The sequence below is a fragment of the Heterodontus francisci genome, chromosome 10 (genome assembly GCF_036365525.1).
Source record: "Heterodontus francisci isolate sHetFra1 chromosome 10, sHetFra1.hap1, whole genome shotgun sequence".
NCBI classification, from domain to species: Eukaryota; Metazoa; Chordata; class Chondrichthyes; order Heterodontiformes; family Heterodontidae; genus Heterodontus; species Heterodontus francisci.
This window is the reverse complement of record NC_090380.1, coordinates 125,622,575-125,649,061: the sequence shown is the minus strand read 5'-3', so window position 1 is coordinate 125,649,061 and position 26,487 is coordinate 125,622,575. Positions and strand designations below refer to the sequence as shown.

At 46.8% G+C, this 26,487-nt stretch overlaps 1 protein-coding gene and 1 long non-coding RNA gene across 6 annotated transcripts in view; one reads left to right on the top strand and one right to left on the bottom strand.

The window, feature by feature from the left end:
- Positions 1–992: 992 nt before the first annotated feature.
- LOC137374746 (uncharacterized) lies at positions 993–26,487 on the bottom strand. Its single transcript, XR_010975900.1, has 4 exons — positions 26,465–26,487; positions 1,613–1,737; positions 1,396–1,519; positions 993–1,234 (listed from the first exon to the last, which is right to left on the bottom strand). It is a non-coding gene; the product is annotated as an uncharacterized lncRNA (long non-coding RNA).
- LOC137374745 (serine/threonine-protein kinase SIK2-like) overlaps positions 10,675–26,487 on the top strand; it is a 57,664-nt gene continuing 41,851 nt past the window's right edge. For 2 of the 5 annotated variants that reach the window (XM_068041321.1, XM_068041320.1), the window contains exons 1-2: positions 10,675–10,901; positions 12,579–12,695. In XM_068041321.1, the coding sequence (XP_067897422.1) occupies positions 10,746–10,901; positions 12,579–12,695 (273 nt within the window). In that variant the 5' untranslated portion in view covers positions 10,675–10,745. Of the gene's footprint in view, positions 10,902–11,466; positions 11,489–12,578; positions 12,696–26,487 lie in introns of those variants that run through there. The other 3 variants (XM_068041324.1, XM_068041323.1, XM_068041325.1) reach the window with 3 other exon arrangements.

Here is a 26,487-nt window from a genome sequence, read left to right as displayed (position 1 = left end):
ATTGCCCATCCCGAATTGAGAAGGTGGTGGTGAGCTGCCTTCTTGAACTGCTGCAGTCCATGTGAGGTAGGTTCACCCACAGTGCTGTTAGGAAGGGAGTTCCAGGATTTTGACCCAGCGACAGTGAAGGAACAGCGCCAGAGTTCCAAGTCAGGATGGTGAGTGACTTGGACAGGAACTTGCAGGTGGTGATGTTCCCATGCATCTGCTGCTCTTGTCCTTCTTGATCCTCAGATGCATCTCCCTGATCTGAAGCCAATATTCGTCGCTTGACCAACATCATTCAAAACAGATTATGTGATCATTACTAGATACACCCTACTGAGCCAGCGGCGCTTGAGATGGCTTGGCCATGTGAGCCGCATGGAAGATGGCAGGATCCCCAAGGACACTCCTGACAAATGGATATCTATCAGGAATACTCCACATCGCTATAAGAGTAGTGCGGGCAAACATTGACTACTTGTGCAAGCAAGAAAATGCCAGATATCTCACTAAATCAGTGTCCAACTTCGTGATGAGAAAGTAAGTCACTAAATTAATCCTCTCATTTAAAGCTTCTTCACAAAATTGCACATTTGTTGTTTATATGATTAACAGTAAGATACATTTTTAATGCCTTTATCTTTCCGAAATTGTCTCACCGGCCACCCATGTAAGACAAAAATTGTAATGTGGCCCTCCCATGTGAAAACATTGGACAACCCTGGTGTAAACATACAGCACATTACTGCCCTAAACATCCCCTCACTCCCCAGCATTGGCTCAAGCTCCTGGTATCACACAAGCTGCTTTACTCAGAGGGTGATGAATCTTTTTAATTCTCTACCCGAAGGCTGTGGAAGTTCAATCATTGAGCATGTTCAAGACAGAAATCGACAGATATCTAAATACTAATGACATCATGGGATATGGGGATAATGCGGGAAAGTGGCATTGAGGTAAATGATCAGCCATGATCTAATTGAATGGTGCTGCAGGTTCAAAGGGCTGAATGGCTTCTCCTGCTCCTAAATTCCTATGTTTACCTCAACAGTCTTCTGTCTGTCGATGCCAAGGCTGTGCATGAGGCTGAGGACCTGCTGATTGTAATTGCCGAGGTTTGAGTTGTAGTCTTTGAGGGAATAGGTCAGTGGTTCCTGTGCCAATATCCAGCAGTGTTGCTTAATCTGTGAGACTGTAATCCGCTTCAGAGGATCCACTATTAACATCCGCCGAATTAAACTTTCACAGTCTGTTAGAGCAAATAACCAATTTTAGTCAGGATTAAGCTCAAACTGCACATAAACTTCACATTACAGGAGTGGCTTCTGGTCAAATTAATCTGAGGAATGTTAAAAAATTAATCTAAAAGGTACTGCCTAGAAATGATAAGTGTGCGGAGACTAAATGTACCTTCAGATAAGAAGAATGGGATTCGGAAACGGCCCTCTATCACCCTCTGCCTCAGAACTGGTAATGTTGGCCCATCAAATGGCAGGGATCCACAAACCAGAACATACAGGACCACTCCCAAACTCTGTTGGAACAAAAGGACATTTGTCATTTCTTCACCTGCACCAGAATCAACAATGTCCCAAGTCTGTTAGCAAGCTTCTTTTGCTTTACGTACCCAGATATCAACATGGGGACCTTCATATTCTTTCCCTTCAAAGACCTCTGGTGCTGCATAGGGTGGGCTTCCACACCACGTGGATAATGGCTCACCGTGCTTATAAAAATTTCCAAAACCAAAATCTGTGAAAGAAGAGGCAGGTTACACACCCAACATATTAAATCCTGCAATAATAAAAGCAAAATACTGCGGATGCTGGAAATCTGAAACAAAAACAAGAAATGCTGGAATCACTCAGCAGGTCTGGCAGCATCTGTGGAAAGAGAAGCAGAGTTAACGTTTCGGGTCAGTGACCCTTCTTCGGAACTGACAAATATTAGAAAAGTCACAGATTATAAACAAGTGAGGTGGGGGTGGGGCAAGAGATAACAAAGGAGAAGGTGCAGATTGGACCAGGCCACATAGCTGACCAAAAGGTCACGGAGCAAAGGCAAACAATATGTTAATGGTGTGTTGAAAGACAAAGCATTAGTACAGATTAGGTGTGAATATACTGAATATTGAACAGCAGCAAGTGCAAACCTGAAGAAAAACAACCTGTGTCTCAGGAGCATCATTCAGAACTTATACAAAGCACAATTTAACTTCATGGGCTGCAAAAGATCCTTTACCGATCATCGTGCCTTCAGTTTCAGCATACCAACATTCCAAAAACCCAAATTCTTTCACTCCCTACTTAGCGCTACCTCTTCCATAAAGTACTCCAATATTCTTTTATATGAAAGACTCGATGCAACTGGAAGCTGTTGTTGTAAATACAGGAGTTGAGGCATGGAGTGATCTATATCCTTGACTGTCCCCCATGCACCCTTGACTGTTCCCCACACCATGGACTGACTGTAAAAGGTGTTGCTCTGGGTACCCACATGGGTCCTAGTTATGCCTGTCTTTTTGTGGGATATGTCGAACATTCCTTGTTCCATTCCTACTCAACTCTTTTTCCGGTCCATTGATGACTCTATCGGTTTTCTGCTCCCGCCCGGAACTAGAAAACTTTATCAGCTTTGCTTCTAATTTCCACCCTTCTCTCACCTTCACATGGTCCATCTCCGACCCTTCCCTTCCCTTCCTCGACTTCTCTGTCTCCATCTCCGGGGATAGGCTGTCTACTAATATTCATTATAAGCCCACTGACTCCCACATTTACCTCGACTACACTTCTTCACACCCTACCTCCTGTAAGGACTCCATTCCATTCTCCCAGTTTCTCCGTCTCCGACGCATCTGCTCTGATGATGCTACCTTCCATGACAGCGCTTCTGATATGACCTCCTTTTTCTTCAACCGAGGATTCCCCCCCACTGTGGTTGACAGGGCCCTCAACCGTGTCTGGCCCATTTCCCGCACCTCTACCCTCACCCCTTCCCCTCCCACCCAGAACCATGACAGGGTTCCCCTTGTCCTCATTTTCCACCCCATCAGCCTCCATATCCAAAGGATCATCCTCTGCCATTTCCGTCACCTCCAGCGTGATGCCACTACCAAACGCATCTTCCCCTCCCTTCCCCTGTCAGCATTCCGAAGGGATCGTTCCCTCCGTGACACCCTGGTCCACTCCTCTATTACCCCCACCACCTCGTCCCCTTCCCACGGCACCTTTCCCTGCAATTGCAGGAGGTGTAATACCTGCCCATTTACATCCTCTCTCCTCACTATTCCAGGCCCCAAACACTCCTTTCAGGTGAAGCAGCGATTTACTTGTACTTCTTTCAATGTAGGTACTGTATTCCTCCGCTCAGTCCGAAAGCAGGACCCCAAGCTTCCGGTTCCTTGCCATTTCAACACTCCCCCCTGCTCTCATGCTCACATCTCTGTCCTGGGCTTGCTGCAGTGTTCCAGCGAACATCAACGCAAGCTTGAATAACAGCATCTCATTTACCGATTAGGCACACTACAGCCTGCCGGACTGAACATTGAGTTCAATAATTTCAGAGCATGATGGGCCCCCCATTTAACTTTTATTTTTAGTTATTTTTTCTTTTTTCCCCTTGAAAAAATTTTTTTTTGTGTTTATTTTATTTTATTTTCGTTTGTTCAGTTTGCTTACCCACTGTTTTTTTTTCATGTTTGTGAACAAAGAACAGTACAGCACAGGAACAGGCCATTCGGCCCTCCAAGCCTGCGCCGATCTTGATGCCTGCCTGAAGAAAAACCTTCTGCACTTCTGGGGCCCATATCCCTCTATTCCCATCCTATTCATGTATTTGTCAAGATGCCTCTGAAACGTCTCTATGGTACCTGCTTCCACCACCTCCCCCGGCAGCAAGTTCCAGGCACTCACCACCCTCTGTGTAAAAAACTTGCCTCCCACATCCCCTCTAAACTTTGCCTCTCGCATCTTAAACCTATGTCCCCTAGTAACTGACTCTTCCAACCTGGGAAAAAGCTTCTGATTATCCACTCTGTCCATGCCGCTCATAGCTTTGTAAACCTCTATCATGTCGCCCCTCCACCTCCGTCGTTCCAGTGAAAACAATCCGAGTTTTTCCAACCTCTCCTCATAGCTAATGCCCTCCAGACCAGGCAACATCCTGGTAAACCTCCTCTGTACCCTCTCCAAAGCCTCCACGTCCTTCTGGTAGTGTGGCGACCAGAATTGCACGCAATATTCTAAGTGTGGCCTAACTAAAGTTCTGTACAGCTGCAACATGACTGCCAATTTTTATACTCTATGCCCCGACCGATGAAAGCAAGCATGCCGTCTGCCTTCTTGACTACCTTATCCACCTGCGTTGCCACTTTCAGTGACCTGTGGACCTAAACGCCCAGATCTCTCTGCCTGTCAATACTCCTAAGGGTTCTGCCATTTACTGTATACCTCCCACCTGCATTAGACCTTCCAAAATGCATTACCTCACATTTGTCCGGATTAAACTCCATCTGCCATTTCTCCGCCCAAGTCTCCAACCGATCTATATCCTGCTGTATCCTCTGACAATCCTCATCATTATCCGCAACTCCACCAACCTTTGTGTCATCCGCAAACTTACTAATCAGACCAGCTACATTTTCCTCCAAATCATTTATATATACTAAGAAACAGCAAAGGTCCCAGCACTGATCCCTGCGGAACACCACTAGTCACATCCCTCCATTCAGAAAAACACCCATCCACTGATACCCTCTGTCTTCTATGACCGAGCCAGTTCTGTATCCATCTTGCCAGCTCACCTCTGATCCCGTGTGACTTCACCTTTTTCCTCAGTCTGCCATGCGGGACCTTGTCAAAGGCTTTACTAAAGTCCATATAGACAACATCCACCGCCCTTCCCTCATCAATCATCTTTGTCCCTTCCTCAAAAAACTCAATCAAATTAGTGAGACACGACCTCCCCTTCACAAAACCATGCTGTCTCTCGCTAATAAGTTTGTTTGTTTTGAAATGGGAGTAAATCCTGTCCCGAAGAATCCTTTCCAATTGTTTCATTGCCTCATTTCCCGGCGGAGCAGCAGGAGAAGGTAGCGACTCTTCGGTGGGTGAGTGAAGGCATCAGGAGCTGTGTTTTAAAAGTAAGTACTTACTGTTTTACTTACTGTTTTCCTTGTCTTTGAGTTTCTTTTGGCGCCGGAGGAACCGGAAGCTGGTCGGCAGCGAGGACTCCTGGGTAGGTATTTTCCTTAAAGGTGCGGAGCTGAGTAAACCCGAGCCGCTACACATGTAGTGTCTCCCACCCATCCTCCTCCTCTAACATAATAATAAGACCCTTTTTACCCTCCTCCTCTAACCAAAAAGGACTGAGCAGGTAAGCTATTTACTGTTTTTTTTTAATATCTATAGTTGTACTTAACTAAGGGGTAATTGAATAAAAGAAATGGCAGCCAGTGTAGTGTATTGCTCCTCCTGCAGAATGTTCGAGGTGAGGGAAACCTCCGGTGGCCCTGCCGACTTCACCTGCTGGAAGTGCATCCGTCTCCAGCTCCAATCAGACCGTGTTAGGGAATTGGAGCTGGAGCTGGATGAACTGAGGATCATTCGGGAAGCTGAGGGGTTGATAGATAGAAGCTACACGGAGGTCGCTACTCCACAAATCAAAGGCAGCTGGGTAACAGTTAGAGGTGGGAAGAGGTCAGTGCAGGGATCTCCTGTGGTCGTTCCCCTCAACAACAAGTATACAGTTTTAGATACTGTTGGGGGGGACGGCCTATCGGGGGCAGGCTGCAGTGACCGGGCCTCTGGCACGGGGTCCTGCACTGTGGCTCAGAAGGGAAGGAGGGAGAATGGGAGAGCACTAGTCATCGGGGACTCGATGGTGAGGAGTACGGACAGGCGGTTCTGTGGGCGCAGGCGAGACGCACGGATGGTTTGTTGCCTCCCTGGTGCCAGGGTCCGTGATGTTTGTGATCGCGTCTTCAGGATCCTTAAAGGGGAGGGGGAGCAGCCAGAGGTCGTGGTGCACATTGGCACCAACGACGTAGGAAGGAAGGGTGGCACAGATGTTAGAAGTGAGTTTAGGGAGTTAGGCTGGAAGCTGAAAGCTCGGACGGACAGAGTTGTTATCTCTGGTTTGTTGCCGGCGCCACGTGATAGTGAGGCTAGGAATAGGGAGAGAGCACAGCTGAACACGTGGCTGCAGGAATGGTGTAGGAGGGAGGGCTTCCAGTTCTTGGATAATTGGACTGCATTCTGGGGAAGATGGGACCTGTTCAAACAGGACGGGCTGCATCTGAACCAGAGGGGCACCAATATCCTGGGAGGGAGGTTTGCTAGTACTGTTCGGGAGGGTTTAAACTAGTTTGGGAGGGGGATGGGAACCGGACTTGTAATCCAGGGACCAGTGGGTCCACTCAGAAAGACAAAGAGTGTAGTGAGGTATTGGGGAAGGTAGCACTGTCGCAGAGGACAGATGGGCACGGAGAAGGGTTAAAGTGCGTATACTTCAACGCAAGAAGCATCAGGAATAAGGTGATTGAATTGAAGGCGTGGATGGGCACTTGGGACTACGATGTTGTGGCCATCACTGAAACGTGGATAGGTGAGGGGGAGGAATGTTTTTTGGAGGTACCTGGTTATAGATGTTTTCATAAGATTAGGAATGGTGGTAAAAGAGGTGGGGGGGTGGCATTGTTAGTTAGAAATAGTGTAACAACTGCTGAAAGAATTTTCGAGGAGGATCTGCCGACTGAGGCACTGTGGGTTGAGGTCAGGAACAGGAAAGGAGCAGTCACCTTGATGGGAGTTTTCTATAGGCCCCCCAATAGCAGCAGGGAGGTGGAAGAGCAGATTGGGAAACAGATTTTGGAAAGGAGCAGAAGTCACAGGGTAGTAATTATGGGGGATTTCAACTTCCCAAATATTGATTGGCAACTCTTTAGATCGAATAGTTTGGATGGGGTAGTGTTTGTGCAGTATGTCCAGGAAGCTTTTCTGACTCAGTATGTAGACTGCCCGACCAGAGGGGAGGCAATATTGGATTTGGTACTAGGTAATGAACCAGGGCAAGTGATAGAGCTGTTGGTGGGCGAGCACTTTGGAGATAGTGATCACAATTCTGTAGCATTCACTGTGGTAATGGAGAGGGATAGGTATGTGCAACAGGGCAAGGTTTACAATTGGGGGAAGGGTAGATATGATGCTGTCAGGCAGGAACTGAGGAGCATAAGTTGGGAGCATATGCTGGCAGGGAAGGGCACGGTCGAAATGTGGAACTTTTTCAAGGAGCAGATAGTAGGGGCCATTGATAAGCATGTCCCTGTCAGACAGGGAAGGGATGGTCATGTGAGGGAACCGTGGTTGACAAGAGAGGTTGAGAGTCTTGTTAGGAAGAAGAAGGATGCGTATATAAAGTTGAGGAAAAAGGGCACAGGCATAGCTCTGGAGGGATACAAGATGGCCAGGAAGGATCTGAAGAAAGGGATTAGGAGAGCTAAGAGAGGGCATGAAAAATGCTTGGCGGGTAGGATAAAAGAAAACCCCAAGGCCTTTTACGCGTATGTCAGAAATATGAGGATGACTAGGGGGACCGTAGGTCCGGTCAAGGACAATAGCGGGAGACTGTGTGTTGAGCCGGAAGAGATAAGTGAGGTTTTGAATGAGTACTTCTCTTCGGTATTTACGAATGAGAAGGGGTGTATTACTGAAGAGGACGGTGTGAAACAGACTGGTAAGCTCGAGGAAGTGCTCGTTAGGAGGGAAGATGTGTTGGGGTTTTTGAATAACTTGAAGATAGACAAGTCTCCCGGGCCTGACGGGGTATATCCAAGGATGTTATGGGAAGCAAGGGATGAAATTGCAGAGCCGCTGGCAATGATCTTTTCATCTTCTCTGCTGACGGGGGTGGTACCAGGTGATTGGAGGGTGGCAAATGTTGTGCCCCTGTTCAAGAAAGGGAATAGGAACAACCCTGGGAATTACAGGCCAGTTAGTCTTACTTCGGTGGTAGGCAAGTTGATGGAAAAGGTGCTGAGGGATAGGATTTCTGAGCATCTGGAAAGACACTGCTTGATTCGGGACAGTCAGCACGGTTTTGTGAGGGGTAGGTCTTGCCTCACAAGCCTGATTGAATTCTTTGAGCAGGTGACCAAGCAAGTGGATGAGGGTAAACCAGTGGATGTGGTGTACATGGATTTTAGTAAGGCATTTGATAAGGTCCCCCATGGTAGACTTATGGAGAAAGTCAGGAGGCATGGGATAGTGGGGAATGTGGCCAGTTGGATTAAGAATTGGCTAACTGATAGAAGGCAGAGAGTGGTCTTAGATGGTAAATACTCAGCCTGGAGCCCAGTTACCAGTGGCGTGCCGCAGGGATCAGTTCTGGGTCCTCTCCTGTTTGTGATTTTTATTAACGACTTGGATGAGGAAGTCGAAGGGTGGGTCAGTAAATTTGCAGATGATACAAAGGTTGGTGGAGTTGTGGATACCGAGGAGGGCTATTGTCGTCTGCAAAGGGACTTGGATAGGTTGCAGTGCTGGGCTGAAAAGTGGCAGATGGAGTTTAACCCTGAAAAGTGTGAGGTCGTCCATTTTGGAAGGACAAACATGAATGCAAAATACTGGGTTAACGGTAGGGTTCTTGGGCATGTGGAGGAGCAGAGAGACCTTGGGGTCTATGTGCATAGATCATTGAAAGTTGCAACTCAAGTGGATAGGGCTGTGAAGAAGGCATATGGGGTGTTAGCGTTCATTAGCAGAGGGATTGAATTTAAGAGCCGAGAGGTGATGATGCAGCTGTACAGGACCTTGGTAAGGCCTCATTTGGAGTACTGTGTGCAGTTCTGGTCGCCTCATTTTAGGAAGGATGTGGAAGCCTTGGAGAGGGTGCAGAGGAGATTTACCAGGATGTTGCCTGGAATGGAGAATAAGTCTTACGAGGAAAGGCTGAACATTCTAGGCCTCTTCTCATTAGAACGGAGAAGGATGAGGGGTGACATGATAGAGGTTTATAAGATGATCAGGGGAATAGATAGGGTAGACAGTCAGAAACTTTTTCCCCGGGTGGAGCAAAGCGTTACAAGGGGTCATAAATTTAAGGTGAAGGGTGGGAGATATAAGGGGGATGTCAGGGGAAGGTTCTTTACCCAGAGAGTGGTCGAGGCATGGAATGCCTTGCCCGGGGAAGTTGTTGAGTCAGAAACTTTAGGGACTTTCAAAAGGCTTTTGGATAGGTATATGGATAAAGGAGAATGATGGGGTATAGATTAAATTGTCCTTGACAGAGGACAAAGGATCGGCACAACATTGTGGGCCGAAGGGCCTGTTCTGTGCTGTATGTTCTATGTTCTATATGTTCTATGTTTCCCTACCACTGACGTAAGGCTCATCGGCCTATAATTTCCTGGATTATCCTTGCCACCCTATTTAAACAAAGGAACAACATTGGCTATTCTCCAGTCCTCTGGGACCTCACCAATGAGGATGCAAAGATTTCTGTCAAGGCCCCAGCAATTTCTTCTTTTGCCTCTCTCAGTATTCTGGGGTAGATCCCATCAGGCCCTGGGGACTTATCTACCTTAATGCTTTGCAAGACACCCAACATCTCCTCCTTTTTGATAATGAGATGACTGAGATTATCTACACTCCCTTCCCTAGACTCATCATCCACCAAGTCCTTCTCTTTGGTGAATACTGATGCAAAGTACTCATTTAGCACCTTGCCCATTTCCTCTGGCTCCACACAGTTTCCCATCTCTGTCCTTGAGTGGGCCAACCCTTTCCCTGGTTACCCTCTTGCTCTTTATATATGTATAAAAAGCCTTGGGAGTCAGTTGCCAGCGATCGCCAGAGCTGGTGGGCAGCCATAAAGGCGGGCTAAAGTGTGGCGAGTCAAAAGAGACTTAGCAGTTGGCAGGAAAAAAGACAGAAGCGTAAGGGGAGAGCCAACTGTGTAACAGCCCCGACAACCAATTTTATCTGCAGCGCCTGTGGAAAAGTCTGTCACTCTAGAATTGGCCTTTATAGCCACTCCAGGTGCTGCTTCACAAACCACTGACCACCTCCAGGCGCGTATCCATTGTCTCCCGAGACAAGGAGGCCAAAGAAGAAGAAAACTAGATTGTTGTTTGTGGGATCTTGATGTGCATGAATTGGCTGCCCTGTCATTCCAATAGTGAATACACTTCATTGGTTCTGAAAGGGGGAGATGTTGGTGTAGTTGTCCTGTCACTACACTAGTAATCCAGTGGTGCAGGCTAATGTCCTGAGAACATGGGTTCAAATCCCAACATAGCAGCTGGTTAAATACCATGAATAAAATCTATTTTCGAATTGAAAGCTAGTCTCACTACTGAAAGTATCATCGATTGTGGTAGAGTAATGTCCTTGCGGGGATGAAATCTGCCATCACTAGACCCTGTGCTTGTGCCACATTGAAAAGGCTTTGCTTTGGGCAAGGTCTTTTCCAAAGGCTTCTTCCGGCCTGCAGGTGCTGCCCAGAGTTGATTGGACAACTGGTCCCTCACCGCTGACGTCAGGCAGTGATTCGCCATGGTAACCGGCACAGGTGTTACGTCACCAGAGTTGCCATGCCGACTGAGTCTGTCATTCACCGGCTGCTTGCGCCCGAGCTGGTCGCTTTGACGTCAGCAATACGTCAATCAGAAGGGGGGGGTTCCGGCGCGCGGGGATCCCGCCTCAGTGTCAGAGTATCTGAGAGAGCGGAGCGGGGCGGCGGGCCGAGCGGGGCTGATACCCGTCATGGTGATGAGCGATTGGGAAGGGGCCGCAGTCTGGCCCCGGCCGCAGCCGCAGCGCCGGCCTCTCAGAGTCGGTTTTTATGACATTGAGAAGACGCTGGGGAAAGGGAATTTCGCAGTGGTGAAGCTGGCGAGGCACCGAGTGACCAGGAGCAGGGTGAGTGACCAGGAGCAGGGTGAGTGACCAGGGGCAGGGTGAGTGACCAGGGGCAGGGTGAGTGACCAGGAGCAGGGTGAGTGACCAGGAACAGGGTGAGTGACCAGGGGCAGGGTGAGTGACCAGGGGCAGGGTGAGTGACCAGGAGCAGGGTGAGTGACCAGGAGCAGGGTGAGTGACCAGGGGCAGGGTGAGTGACCAGGGGCGGGGTGAGTGACCAGGAACAGGGTGAGTGACCAGGGGCAGGGTGAGTGACCAGGGGCAGGGTGAGTGACCAGGAGCAGGGTGAGTGACCAGGAGCAGGGTGAGTGACCAGGAGCAGGGTGAGTGACCAGGAGCAGGGTGAGTGACCAGGAGCAGGGTGAGTGACCAGGAGCAGGGTGAGTGACCAGGAGCAGGGTGAGTGACCAGGAGCAGGGTGAGTGACCAGGAGCAGGGTGAGTGACCAGGAGCAGGGTGAGTGACCAGGAACAGGGTGAGTGACCAGGAGCAGGGTGTGACCAGGAGCAGGGTGAGTGACCAGGAGCAGGGTGAGTGACCAGGAGCAGGGTGAGTGACCAGGAGCAGGGTGAGTGACCAGGAGCAGGGTGAGTGACCAGGGGCAGGGTGAGTGACCAGGGGCAGGGTGAGTGACCAGGGGCAGGGTGAGTGACCAGGGGCAGGGTGAGTGACCAGGGGCAGGGTGAGTGACCAGGGGCAGGGTGAGTGACCAGGGGCAGGGTGAGTGACCAGGAACGGGGTGAGTGACCAGGAACGGGGTGAGTGACCAGGAGCGGGGTGAGTGACCAGGGGCGGGGTGAGTGACCAGGGGCGGGGTGAGTGACCAGGGGCGGGGTGAGTGACCAGGGGCGGGGTGAGTGACCAGGGGCGGGGTGAGTGACCAGGGGCGGGGTGAGTGACCAGGGGCAGGGTGAGTGACCAGGGGCAGGGTGAGTGCTGGGGTAAGGTGGGTGACCAGGAGCAGAATGGGTGACCAGGGGCAGAGTGATTGCTGGGGTAAGGTGAGTGACCAGGGCCAGAGTGAGTGCTCAGGGGCAGTGAGCGACCAGGAGCCGGGTGAGCGACCAGGGGCGGGGTGGGCGACCAGGGGCGGAGTGGGCGACCAGGGGCAGGGTGAGTGCTGGGGTAGGGTGAGTGACCAGGGGCAGAGTGAGTGCTGGGGTAGGGTGAGTGACCAGGGGCAGAGTGAGTGCTGGGGTAGGGTGAGTGACCAGGGGCAGAGTGAGTGCTGGGGTAGGGTGAGTGACCAGGGGCAGAGTGAGTGCTGGGGTAGGGTGAGTGACCAGGGGCAGAGTGAGTGCTGGGGTAGGGTGAGTGACCAGGGGCAGAGTGAGTGCTGGGGTAGGGTGAGTGACCAGGGGCAGAGTGAGTGCTGGGGTAGGGTGAGTGACCAGGGGCAGAGTGAGTGCTGGGGTAGGGTGAGTGACCAGGGGCAGAGTGAGTGCTGGGGTAGGGTGAGTGACCAGGGGCAGAGTGAGTGCTGGGGTAGGGTGAGTGACCAGGGGCAGAGTGAGTGCTGGGGTAGGGTGAGTGACCAGGGGCAGAGTGAGTGCTGGGGTAGGGTGAGTGACCAGGGGCAGAGTGAGTGCTGGAGCAGAGTGAGGTTTGGTGTTTATTTGTCTGCTTGGGGAGGGGAAGGGCCAAACTGCAAACTGACTGAAATCCAAACTTCTTCAGGTTGCAATCAAAATAATCGATAAGTCACGGCTGGACCCTAGGAATCTGGAAAAGATTTATCGCGAGGTGCAGATCATGAAGCTCCTAAACCACCCGCACATCATTAAACTATACCAGGTACAGAAGCCCCAGCCTTCCAACCCCAGAGTGCTGGGAGTGGAGAGGGAGGGAGGGAAGGTATGAGGGAGGGAGAGGGAGGTAATGGAGAGGGTTAATGAGAGTAATGCAGTTGATGTGGTGTTAATGGACTTGCATATGAACTGGGAGCAGGAGCAGTCTGTCTGGCCCCCTCGTGCCTGCTCTGCCATTTTGTCAGATTATGACTGATCTGTTTGTGGGCTCAACTCTGCTTTCCTGCCTACCCCCGATACCTGTCAGAATCTGTCTACCACTGCCATATAAACATTCAATGACTCCGCCTCCACCGCTCTTTGGGGAAGAGTTCCACAGACTCACGATCACCAGAGATAAAAATTTCTCCTCATCTCTCTGATCCTCCATGAGGATGAGAACTTCATGGATAGTATGTTTATAGATGTGGTCACCCTGCAGCTAAAGAGTATGCAGGCAGAGAGGGAATGGGTGGCCACCAGACTATCAAGAAGAAAAAGGCAGGAATTGCAGAAGACCCCTGAGTACGTCTCACTCTCCAACCGGTATTCAGTTTTAAATACTGAGGAAAGTGGTGGTTCTTCTGAGGACAGCAGCCAGAGCCAAGTCCATGGCACCACAGGTGGCTCAGCTGCACAGGGGGACACAAGGAAGACTGGAAGAGAAATAGTGACAGGAGATTCGATAGGGGAACAGACAGGTGTTTCTGTGGCCGTAGATGTGAATCCACAATGGTATGTTACCTAAAATTGCTGGAAATCCTCAGCAGGTCTGGCAGCATCTGTGGCGAGAGAAGCAGAGTTAACGAAGGTTAACTGACCTGAAACGTTAACTCTGCTTCTCTCTCCACAGATGCTGCCAGACCTGATGAGTATTTCCAGCACTTTTTGGTTTTATTTCAGATTTCCAGCATCTGCAGTATTTTGATTTTATATTATGGTATGTTGCTTCTCTGGTGCCAGGGTCAAGGATGTCACTGAACGTCTGCAGAGCACTCTGAGTGGGGAGGGTTAACAGCCAGCAGTCATGGTTCACATTGGTATCAACAACATAGGTAGGAAGGGGGATGTGGCCCTGCAGTCAGAATTTAGGGAACTAGGTAGAAAATTAGTAATCAGGACCTCAAAAGTAGTAATCTCCGGATTACTCCCAGTGCCACTTGCAAGTGAGTATAGAAATAGGAAGATAAAGCAAATGAAAGTGTGGCTGGAAAGATGGTGCAGGAGGGAGGGATTTAGATTCTTGGGACATTGGAACCGGTTCTGGGGGAGATGGGACCTGTACAGGCTGGACGGGTTACACCTAAATAGAGCCGGGACTGAGATTCTTTCAGGACAATTTGCCAGTGCTTTTGGGGAGGGTTTAAACTAACTTGTCAGGGGCGTTGGAATCAGGAGGAAATATCAGAGAGGAATATCAAGGTGCACAGAATACTGAGAGAGATAGATAGCATGCGATTAGGGAATAGTAAGTTATTAGGTGGGGTCAGAGTAAGGGAGAAAGTAATAAAGTCTGAATCAGGGTTAATGTGCATGTATGTGAATGCATGGAATGTGGTTAATAAGACTGGTGAGGTACAGGCACAGATTGCCATGTGGAAATATGATGTTGCTATAACAGAGACCTGGCTCAAAGAAGGGCAGGGCTGGGTGTTAAATATTTCTGGATACAAGGTGTTCAGGAAAGATAGGAAAGCGAAAAAGGGGGAGGGGTGGCGGTACTGATTAAGGAGAGCATTGCAGAGCTGGAGATAAAGGATGTCCCAGAGGGGTCGAGGACAGAAGCTATTTGGCTAGAGCTAAGGAACAAAAAAGGTGCGATTATATTGCTCGGTGTTGTCTATAGACCATCAGCTAGTGGGAAGGATAAAGAGGAACAAATTTGCAAGGAAATGACAGAGAGGTGCAAAAATTATAGTGTAATTATAATGGGGGACTTGAATTATCCAAACATAGACTGGGATAATAGCAGTGTAAAGGGCAGTGAGAGGCAAGCATTCCTAGAGTGTGTTCAGAAAAATGTTCGATAACAGTATGTTTCTTGTCCAACGAGAAAGGAGGCACTGCTAGACCTGGTTCTTGGGAATGAGGTGGACCAAGTGGATCAAGTATCTGTCAGAGATCATTTAGAGGACAGTAATCATTGTACCATAAGGTTTAGGCTGACTATGGAAAAGGACAAAGAACAATCCAGGGTAAGAATAATTAACTGAGGGAAAGCCAACTTCAATGGGGTAATAACAGAGCTGGGCAAATAAATTGGAGTCAAAGGTTGGCAGGAAAAACAGTAGCTGGACAATGGGCTACCTTCAAAGAAGAGATAGTTCGGGCACAGTCAAGGTATGTTCCCTCGAAGGGGAAAGGTAGGGTAAACAAATCCAGAGTTCACTGGATGACAAAAAAGGTAGAGATTAAGGTAAAGAAGAAAAAGTGTGTTTATGGCAGATGCCAGGTAGAAAATACTATTGAGGACCAGGCTGAATATAGAAGGTCCAGAGGGGAAATGAAAAAACAAATAAGAGAAGCAAAGAGAGAGCATGAGAAGAGACTGGCAGCTAACATTAAAGGGAATCTATAGTTTTCTTTAGACATATAAATGGTAAAAGGAGGAAGTGCGGCCAATTAGGGACCATAAAGGGGATTTACACATGGAGGCAGAGGGCATAGCTGAGGTATTAAATGAATACTTTTCATCTGTCTTTACCAAGGAAGAAGATGCAACCCAGGCATGGTGACAGGATGGATTAATGATTTGTTAACGAGCAGAAAACAGAGAGTAGGAATAAACAGGTCATTCTCGTGTTGGCAGGTTGTGGCTTGTGAGGTACCGCAAGGATCAGTACTTGGACCCCAGCTGTTCACAATCTATGTCAATAATTTGGATGTGGGGACCAAATGTAATATTTCCAAGTTCACGGATGACATAAAATTGGTGGGAATGTGTGTTGTGAGGACGATGCAAAGCGGCTTCAAGGGGATTTGGACAGACTTAGTGAGTGGGCAAGAATGTTGCAGATGGACTATAGTGTGGAAAAGTGTGCAGAGTATTTCTTAAATGGTAAGCAAATAGAAAGTGTAGATGTACAAAGGGACCTGGGTGTCCTGGACAATAAGTCACTAAAAGCTAACATGCAGGTGCAGCAAGCAATTAGGAAAGCTAATGGTATGTTAACCTTTATCACAAGAGGATTTGAGTACAAGAGTAGTGAAGTCTTACTTCAATTGTATAGAACCTTGGTTGGACCGCACCTGGAGTACTGTGTGCAGTTTTGGTCCCCTTACCTTAGGAAGGATATTATTGCCATAGAGGGAGTGCAATGAAGGAATCACCAGACTTGTTCTCGGGATGGCGGGACTGTCCTATGAAGAGAGATTGGGGAAACTGGGCCTGTATTCTCTAGAATTTCAAAGAATAAGAGGTGATCTCATTGAAACCTACAAAATACTCACAGGGATAGATAGGATAGATGCAGGTAAGATGCTTCCGGTGATTGGGGAGTCTAGAACCAGGGGACACAATTTCAAAATAAGGGGGAAGCCACTTCGGACAGAGATGAGGAGAAATTTCTTTACTCAGGGTTGTGAATGTTTTTTAAATTCATTCATGGGATGTGAGCGTCACTGGCCAGGCCAGCATTTATTGTCCATCCCTAATTGCCCTTGAGAAGGTGGTGGTGAGCTGCCTTCTTGAACCGCTGCAGTCCATGTGAGGTAGGTACACCCACAGTGCTGTTAGGAAGGGAGTTCTAGGATTTTGACCCAGCGACAGTGAAGGAATGGCGATATAGTTCCAAGTCAGGATGGTGTGTGACTTGGACGGGAACTTGCAGGTGGTGGTGTTCCCATGCATCTGCTGCTCTTGTCCTTCTAGTTGATAGAGGTTGTGGGTTTGGAAGGTGCTGTCTAAGGAGCCTTGATGCATTGCTGCGGTGTATCTTATTGATGGTACACACTGCTGCCACTGTGCGTCGGTGGAGGGAGTGAACGTTTGTGGGCAGGGAGCCAATCAAGCGGGCTGCTTTGTCCTGGATGGTGTCGAGCTTCTTGACGACTGTTGTTGGAGCTGCACCCATCCAGGCACATATTCGGAATTCTCTGCCCCAGAGGGCTGTGGAAGCTCAGTCATTGAGTATGTTTAAAGCAGAGACTGACAGATTTCTAAATACCAATGACATAAAGGGATATGAGGATAGTGTGGGGAAAAGGCATTGTAGTGGATGATCAGCTATGATCATATTGAATGGCAGGGCAGGCTCGATGGGCTGAATGTCCTACTCCTGCTCCTATGTTCATATGAAAGAGGAGGTAATTCAGACACTAGAAAGGTTTAAAATTGATAAGGGGGACCTACTAGATAGGTTGTTTGTACTGAAAGTAGATAAAGCACCAGAACCAGATGAGATGCATCCAAGGATACTGTGGGAAGTGAGGGTGGCGTGGAGGCACTGGCCATAATTTTCCAGTCTTCCTTAGACTCTGGGGTTGTCAGAGGACTGGAGAATTGCAAACACTACACCCTTGTTCAAAAAAGGCAGTAAAGGTAAGCCCAGCAACTACAGGTCAGTAGGTTTAACTTTGATGGTGGGGAAATTTCTAGACAGAATAAGTCAGGACAAAATGAATAGTCACATGGATAAATGCGGGTTAATTAAAGAAATCCAGCATTGATTTCTTAAGGGAAAATCATGTTAGAGTCATAGATTCATGGAGTTATACAGCACAGAAACAGGCTCTTCGGCCCATTGTGTCTGTGCCGGCCATCAAGCACCTAACTATTCTAATCCCATTTTCCAGCACTTGGCCCATAGCCTTGTATGCTATGGCATTTCAATTGCTCATCTAAATACTTCTTAAATGTTGTGAGGGTTCCTGCCTCTACCACCTCTTCAGGCAGTGTGTTCCAGATTCCAACCACCTTCTGAATGAAAAATGTTTTCCTCAAATCCCCTCTAAACCTCCTGTCCTTTACCTTAAATCTATGCCCCCTGGTTATTGACCCCTCCGCTAAGGGAAAAAGTCTCTTCCTATCTAACCTATCTATGCCCCTCATAATTTTGTAAACCTCAATCAGGTCTCCCGTCATCCTTCTCTGCTCTAAGGAAAGCAACCCGAGCCTTTTCAGTCTCTCTTCATAGCTGAAATGCTCCAGCCCAGGCAACATCCTGGTGAATCTCCTCTGCACCCTCTCCAGTGCAATCACATCCTTCCTATAGTGTGGTGCCCAGAACTGTACACAGTGCTCCAGATGTGGCCTAACTAGCGTTTTATACAGCTCCATCATAGCCTCCCTGTTCTTATATTCTATGCCTTGGCTAATAAAGGCAAGTATCCCATATGCCTTCCTAACCACCTTATCTACCTGTGCTGCTGCCTTCAGTGATCTATGGACAAGTACACCAAGGTCCTTCTGACCCTCTGTACTTCCTAGAGTCCTACCATCCATTGTATATTCCCTTGCCTTGTTTGTCCTCCCAAAATTTTATACTTCTCCACAAAGTGCTCTGTTGATGTCTTTGCAGACTGCAATCAAATTGAAATCACTGAATTGATGAACTTACCCTTTACACTGTTAGTGTCGCTGCAAAAACCTTTGAAAAAGTTAGACTTGAATGAGGTTATTAACGGCGTACTAATGTCATAAATTACTCTGTAAAACTTCTTGGCCCTGTAAAAACTAATTTTATATCTGTGGAATGTCAAATTTCTTCAATATGATAAATTACACTTCTCAGGATTAAAGTCCATTTGCCACTGCTCCGACCATCTTACCTGCCCATCTATATCGTCCTGTAATCTAAGCCTTTCCTCCTCACTATTTACAACACCACCAATTTTCGTGTCATCTGCGAACTTACTTATCATACCTCCTATATTCACATCTAAATCATTACTGTACACTACAAACAGCAAGGGTCCCAGCAACGATCCTTGTGGTACACCACTGGTCACAGGCTTCCACTCGCAAAAACAACCCTCGGCCGTTACCCTCTGCCTCCTGCCACTAAGCCAATTTTGGATCCAATTTGCCAAATTGACCTGGATCCCATGGGCTCTTACCTTCTTAACCAATCTCCCATGCGGGACCTTATCAAAAGCCTTACTGAAGTCCATGTATACTACATCAACTGCTTTACCCTCATCTACACGTCTAGTCACCTCCTCGAAAAATTCAATCAAGTTAGTTAGACACGATCTCCCCCTGACAAAGTGTTGCTGACTATCCCTGATTAATCCCTGCCTGTCCAAGTGGAGATTAATCCTGTCCCTCAGAATTTTGACCACTAGTTTCCCTGCCACTGATGCTAGACTCGCTGGTCTGTAATTACCTGGTTTATTCCTGCTACCCTTCTCTGGCACCTCTCCCATGGCCAGAGAGGATTTGAAAATTTGTGTCAGAGCCCCTGCCATCTCCTCCCTTGCCTCACAGAACAGCCTGGGATACATCTCACCTGGGCCTGGGGATTTATCCACTTTTAAGCCCGCTAAAACATCTAATCCTTCCTCACTTTCATTGCGAATAAGTTCAAGTATATCGCAATCCCCCTCCCTGATCCCTACACCTATATCGTCCTTCTCCATTGTGAACACAGATGAAAAGTAATCATTTAAAACCTCACCTATGTCCCCTGGCTCCACACACAGATTGCCACTTTGGTCCCCAATTGGCCCTACTCTTTCCCTGGTTATCATCTTACCCTTAATATACTTATAAAACGCCTTAGGATTTTCCTTTATCTTGCCTGCCAATGTTTTTTCATGCCCCCTCTTCGCTCTCCTTGATTACTTTTTTAAGTACGCCCCTACACTTTCTATACTCCTCTAGTGCCTCCACTGTTTTCAGCCCTCTGAATCTGCCATAAAGCTCCTTTTTTTTCCCTGATCCAATACTCTATATCCCTTGACATCCAGCGTTCCCTGGACTTGTTGGTCCTACCCTTCACTTTAACGGGTACATGTTGGCTCTGAACACTCACTATTTCCTCTTTGATGACTCCCACTGGCCTGATGTAGACATTCCTTCAAGTAGCTGCTCCCAGCACTTTGGCCAGATACTGTTTTATCATATTGAAATTGGCCTTCCCTCAATTCAGTACCTTTATTTCCGGCTCGTCTTTGTCCTTTTCCATAACTACTTAAATCTTAGAGTTATGGTCACTATCCCCGAAATGCTCCCCCACTGATACTTCTACCACTTGTCCAACTCATTCATTAGGATTAGGTCCAGTATCGCCCCTTCTCTTGTAGGACTTTCTACATACTGGCTTAAAAAGCTCTCCTGTCTGCATTTTAAGAATTCCGCCCCCTTTAAGCCTTTTGCGCTAAGACTATCCCAGTTGATATTGGGGAAGTTGAAATCCCCCTACTATTATTACCCTATTATTTTTACACCTCTCTGAGATATGCCGACATATCTGTTCCTCTACCTTTCCCTAACTGTTTGGAGGCCTGTAGTACACGCCCAGCCAAATGATTGCCGCCTTTTTGTTTTTACGTTCTACCCATATGGCCTCATTTGAAGAACCTTCTAAGATATTATCCCTCTTTACTACAGTAATTGACTCCTTGATCAACAGTACAATGCCACCTCCTGTTTTATCCCCTCCCCTATCAAACCTGAAGATTCTATACCCTGGAATATTGAGATGCCAGTCCTGCCCCTCCCTCAGCCATGTCTCTGTGATAGCAACAATATCATAATTCCATGTGCTAATCAATGCCCTCAATTCATCTGCCTTATTAGTAAGACTCCTTGCAATAAAATAAATGCAATCCAGCCTTGCATTTTTCCTTGTGCCTTAACAGGTCTATATTTGCTCTGCCTTCCAGACTGACTCAGTTTCTCTTCTATATTTGACTGTGCATCACCCCCTACTGTACCTCCACTCTGTATCCCATCCCCTGCCAAATTAGTTTAACCACCCCCCACCAACAGCACTAGCAAACTAATTCATGTTCAACTAACTTGCTAGACTGTTTTGAGGAGATAACAGAGAGAGGGTTGATGTGTGTACATGGACTTTCAAAAGGCATTTGGCACAGTCCCACACAACAGACTTGTGAGCAAAATTATAGCTCAAGGAATAAGGGGGATGGAAGCAACATGGAGATGGGGATGGAAGCTACCCAGGTTAATAGGGCTGTTAAGAAGGCATATGGTGTGTTAGCTTTTATTAGTAGGGGGATCGGGTTTCGGAGCCACGAGGTCATGCTGCAGCTGTACAAAACTCTGGTGAGGCCGCACCTGGAGTATTGCGTGCAGTTCTGGTCACCGCATTATAGGAAGGATGTGGAAGCTTTGGAAAGGGTGCAGAGGAGATTTACTAGGATGTTGCCTGGTATGGAGGGAAGGTCTTACGAGGAAAGGCTGAGGGACTTGAGGTTGTTTTCGTTGGAGAGAAGGAGGAGGAGAGGTGACTTAATAGAGACATAAGATAATCAGAGGGTTAGATAGGGTGGATAGTGAGAGTCTTTTTCCTCGGATGGTGATGGCAAACACGAGGGGACATAGCTTTAAGTTGAGGGGTGATAGATATAGGACAGATGTTAGAGGTAGTTTCTTTACTCAGAGAGTAGTAGGGGCGTGGAACGCCCTGCCTGCAACAGTAGTAGACTCGCCAACTTTAAGGGCATTTAAGTGGTCATTGGATAGACATATGGATGAAAATGGAATAGTTTAGGTCAGATGGTTTCACAGGTCGGCGCAACATCGAGGGCCGAAGGGCCTGTACTGCGCTGTAATATTCTAATTCTAATTCTAAAAAAATGGATATGAAATTGGCTGAGTGACAGGAAACAAGGAGTAGTGGTTAATGGATGTTTTTCGGATTGGGGGAAGGTTTGTTGTGGAGTTCCCCAGGGATCAGTGTTGGAACCCTTGCTTTTCCTGATATATATTAATGACCTTGATGTACGGGGCACAATTTCAAAGTTTGCGGATCATACCAAACTTGGAAGCATTGTGAACTGTGAGGAGGATAGTGTAGAACTTCAAAAGGACAGAGGCAAGTTGGTGGAATGGGCAGACAAGTGACAGATGAAATTCAATGCAGAGAAAGGTGAAATGATTCATTTTGCTAGGAAGAATATGGAGAGACAATATAGAATAAAAGGTGCAATTCTAAAGGGGATGCAGGAGCAGAGGGACCTGGGTGTATATGTGCATAAACCATTGAAGGTAGCAGAACAGGTTGAGAGCGTGGTTAATAAAGCATACAGTATAGAAAATAGGAGCAGGAGTAGGCCATTCGGCCCTTTGAGCCTGCTCGGCCATTCATTATGATCATGGCTGATCATCTAACTCAGTAACCTGTTCCCGCTTTTGCCCCATATCCTTTGATCCCTTTAAACCCAAGAGCTATATCTAACTCCTTCTTGAAAAAATACAATGTTTTGGCCTCAACTGCTTTCTGTGGTAGCGAATTCCTCAGGTTCACCACTCTCTGGGTGAAGAAATTTCTCCTCATCTCAGTCCTGAAAGGTTTACCCCGTATCCTTAGGCTATCCTGGGCTTCATTAATAGAGGCATAAAGTACAAGAGTAAGGAAGTTATATTGCACTTGTATAAGACACTAGTTCAGTCTCAGCTGGAGTATTATGTCCAGTTCTGACTGCTGCACTTCAGAACAGATGTGAGGGCATTGGAGAGAGTACAGAAAAGATTAATGAGAATGGTTCCAGGGATGAGGAATTTTAGTTATAAAGATAGATTAGAGAAGTTAGGACTGTTTTCATTGGAGAAGAGAAGGCTGAGAGGTGATTTGATAGAGGTATTCAAAATCATGAGGGGTCTGGACAGAGTAGATAGAGAGAAACTGTTCCCACTCGTGAAAGGATCGAGAACGAGAGGGCACAGATTTAAAGTATTTGGTAAGTGAAGCAAAAGTGAGATGAGGAAAAACTTTTTCACACGGCGAGTGGTTAAGGTCTGGAATGCGCTGCCTGAGAACGTGGTGGAGGCAGGTTCAATCGAAGCATTCAAAAGGGAATTAGACAGTTATATGAAATGGAAGAATGTGCAGTGTTATGGGGAGAAGGCAGGGGAATGAAACTAAGGGAATTGCTCATTCAGAGAGCCAGTGCGGACAGGATGGGCCGAATGGCCTCCTTCTGCACTGTAACGATTCTGTGATTAAATGGGAGACCAATTATTTTAAACTGTGCCCCCTAGTTTTAGTGTCTCCCACAAGGGGAAACGTCCTTTCAATATCCACCCTGTCAAATCCCCTCAGGATCTTATATGTTTCAATAAGATCTCATCACATCCTTCCAAACTCCAATGAATACAGACCCAACCTGTCCAACCTGTCCTCATAAGATAACCTTCTGATCCCAGGAATCTGTTGGGTGAACTTTCTCTGAACTGCTTCCAATGTAGAAACATAGTAAGCATAGAAAAATAGGAGCAGGAGTAGGCCATTCGGCCCTTCGAACCTGCACCACCATTCAATACGATCATGGCTGATCGTCCAAACTCAGTACCCTGTTCCTGCTTTCTCCCCGTATCCCTTGATCCCTTTAGCACTAAGAACTATATCTAACTATTTCTTGAATATATTTAATGATTTGGCCTCAACTGCTTTCTGTGGTAGAGAATTCCACAGGGTCACCACTATTTGTACTTATTACATACAATTTAATTATATCCTTTCTTCAGTCAGTAGACCAAAACTGTACACAATACTCGAGATGTGGTCTCACCAATGCCCTGTACAACTGTAGCAAAACATCTCTACTTTTATATTCCATTCCCCTTGCAATAAATGACAACATTGCATTTGCCTTCTCAATCATTTGCTATACCTGCATATTAACTTTCTGTGTTTCCTGTACCGCCGATTTCTGCAATCTCTCTCCATTTAAATAATGGAGTTATTTAAATCTCCATTTCTATTCTTCCGGCCAAAGTGGACAAGATCACACTTTCCCACATTATACTCCATCTGCCAAATCTTTGCCCACTCACTTAACCTATCAATATCCCTTTGCAGACTGCTTATGTCCACTTCACAATTTACTCTCCTTGTGTCTAACTCTAACAAATTAGTCAAACATGATTTTCCTTTCACAAAACCATGTTTCCAAAAGGCATTTGATAAAATGCCACATAACAGGCTTGTCAGCAAAGTTCGAGCCCATGGAGTAAAAGGGACAGATACAAAATTGGCTGACTGACAGGAAACAGAATAGTTGTGAACGTTTGTTTTTCGTAATGGAGGAAGGTATATATTGGAGTTCCCCAGGGGTCAATGGTGGGACCCCTGATTTTTTTGATATGTGTTAATGACCTAGACCTGGGTGTACAGGGCACTGTTTCGAAATTTGCAGATGACACAACAATTGGAAGTATTGTGAATTGTGAAGAGGATAGTGATGAACTTCAAGGGCACATAGACAGACTGCTGGAATGGGCGGACAAGTGGCAGATGAAATTTAATGCAGAAATTGTAAAGTGATTCATTTTGGTTGGAAGAATGAGGAGAGGCAATATAAATTGAAGGCTACAACTCTAAAGGGGTGCTAGAGCAGAGAGATCTGGGGGTATATGTGCACAAATCATTGAATGTGGCAGAAAGTGATTAATAAGGCATAATGGGATCCTGGGATTTATCAATAGGGGCATTGAGTACAAAAACAAGGAAGTTATGATAAACTTGTATAAACCAATGGTTTGGCCTCAACCGGAGTATTGCGTATAATTCTAGGTACCACACTTTCAGAAGGATGTTAAGGCGTTAGAGAGGGTGCAGAACAGATTCACAAGAATGGTTCCAGGGATGAGGAAGTTCAGTTATGTAGATTAGTTGGAGAAGCTGGGTCTGTTCTCCTGAGAGAAGAGAAGGTTGAGAGGAGATTTGATCGAGGTGCTCAAAATCATGAGGGGTCTGGACAGAGTAAATAAGGAGAAACTGTTCCCATTGGCCGAAGTATCCAGAACCAGAGGACACCGACTTTAGGTGATTGGCAAAAGAAGCAACAGCAACATGAGAAAGAAACTTCTTTATGCAGCGAGTGGTTAGGATCTGGAATGCACTGCTTGAGAGTGTGGTGTGCAATCGAGGCCTTCAAAATAGAAATGAATAATTATCTGAAGAGAAAAAATTTGCAGGGCTATGGGGAAAAGGCAGGGGATTGGGACTAGCTGAGTTGCTCTTGCAGAGAACTGCACAGACTCGATGGGCCAAATGGCCGCCTCCTTTGCTGTAACCATTCTATGATTCTATATAAATAGGGGCTAGGAGTACAAGAGTAAAGAGAGAATGATAAATGAAATCAAAAGTAAAATTTCAAAATCTGAAGATGAGACCAAACTCTAGGCATAGTTAAGAAAAAGGAAGAATACATCAAAAGAAGGCTTTCATAAACTTGCAGATTGGGCAGAATGGCCTGTTTCTCTGCTGTAAATTCTGTCTAACTTTGAAGTAGGTAACAGTTAGGTGTATGGTTTTGAGCACCCCATTATAAAGGGAGACTAAAACCATTGAGAGAGTACAGTGTCAATTCATCAGGATGTTAAACCAGAGTTATGAGGAGGGACTTTTTTTTTGTTCATTCGGGGATGTGGGCTTTGCTGGCTAGGCCAGCATTTATTGCCCATCCCTCAATTGCCCTTGAGAAGTTGACAGTGAGCTGCCTTCTTGAACTTGAGGTAATGGGATTGTTTCCACTGAAACATAGAGAGTTAAGAGGAGGTTTAATAAAAAATTTCAGTATGACATGCGGTCACTGTTGTAATGTTGGAAAGACAGCCAGTTTGTGCAAAACAAACTATTTTAATTCTGTAATAAAAGCAAAATACTGCAGATGCTGGAAATCTGAAATGAAAACAAAAAGTGCTGGAATTACTCAGCAGGTCAGGCAGCATCTGTGAAGAGAGAAACAAAGTTAACCTTTCGGGTCTGTGACCTTGCATCAGAACTGGCAAAAGTTGGAAATAATTAGGTTTTGAGCAAGTGAAGGGGAGGGGGAGAGAACAAAGGGAAAGTGTTTGATAGGGCATAGGTAAATTAAATAACAAAGCTGTCCTAGGACAAAGGCAAAGAGTGTGTTAATGCTTGTGGTGAAAGACAAAGCATTAGTCCAGAGAGAGTGTTAATAGCAGAATAATGAGCAGCTCTGACTACATGAAAAACAGGCACATGGTTAAAAAATAAAATATTAAAAAAATTCTATCTGCATTTGGTCTCCCCAACCTTCAACCGTGTCTGGCCCATTTCCCGCACCTCTGCCCTCACCCCTTCCCCTCCCTCCCAGAATCACGACAGGGTTCCCCTTATCCTCACTTTCCACCCCACCAGCCTCCACATCCTCCCCCACTGTATTCACTGCTCACAATGTGGTCTCCTCTACATTGGGGAGACCAAGCGGAGATTGGGCGACCGCTTTGCGGAACATCTCCACTCAGTCCGAAAGCGTGACCCCGAACTTTCAGTTACTGGCCATTTCAACACTCCCCCAAACTTTCAAGCCAATATTTCTGTCTTTGGCCTGCTCCAGTGTTCCAGTGAACGTCAACGCAAGCTCGAGGAGCAGCACCTGATCTTTCGATTAGGCACTCTACAGCTTTGTGGACTGAACATTGAGTGCAATAACTTCAGAGCATGACCATGTGTTCTGGTGAAGGGTCACTGACCTGAAACGTTAACTCTGCTTCTCTCTCCACAGATGCTGCCAGACCTGCTGAGTATTTCCAGCACTTATTGTTTTTATTTTAATTCTGTGTTCTTGAAGCATCTCACCTCGGGCACATTGAGTCATTTCCTATAGTTAAAATCCTACCTGGAATTTTATGGACAGGATAT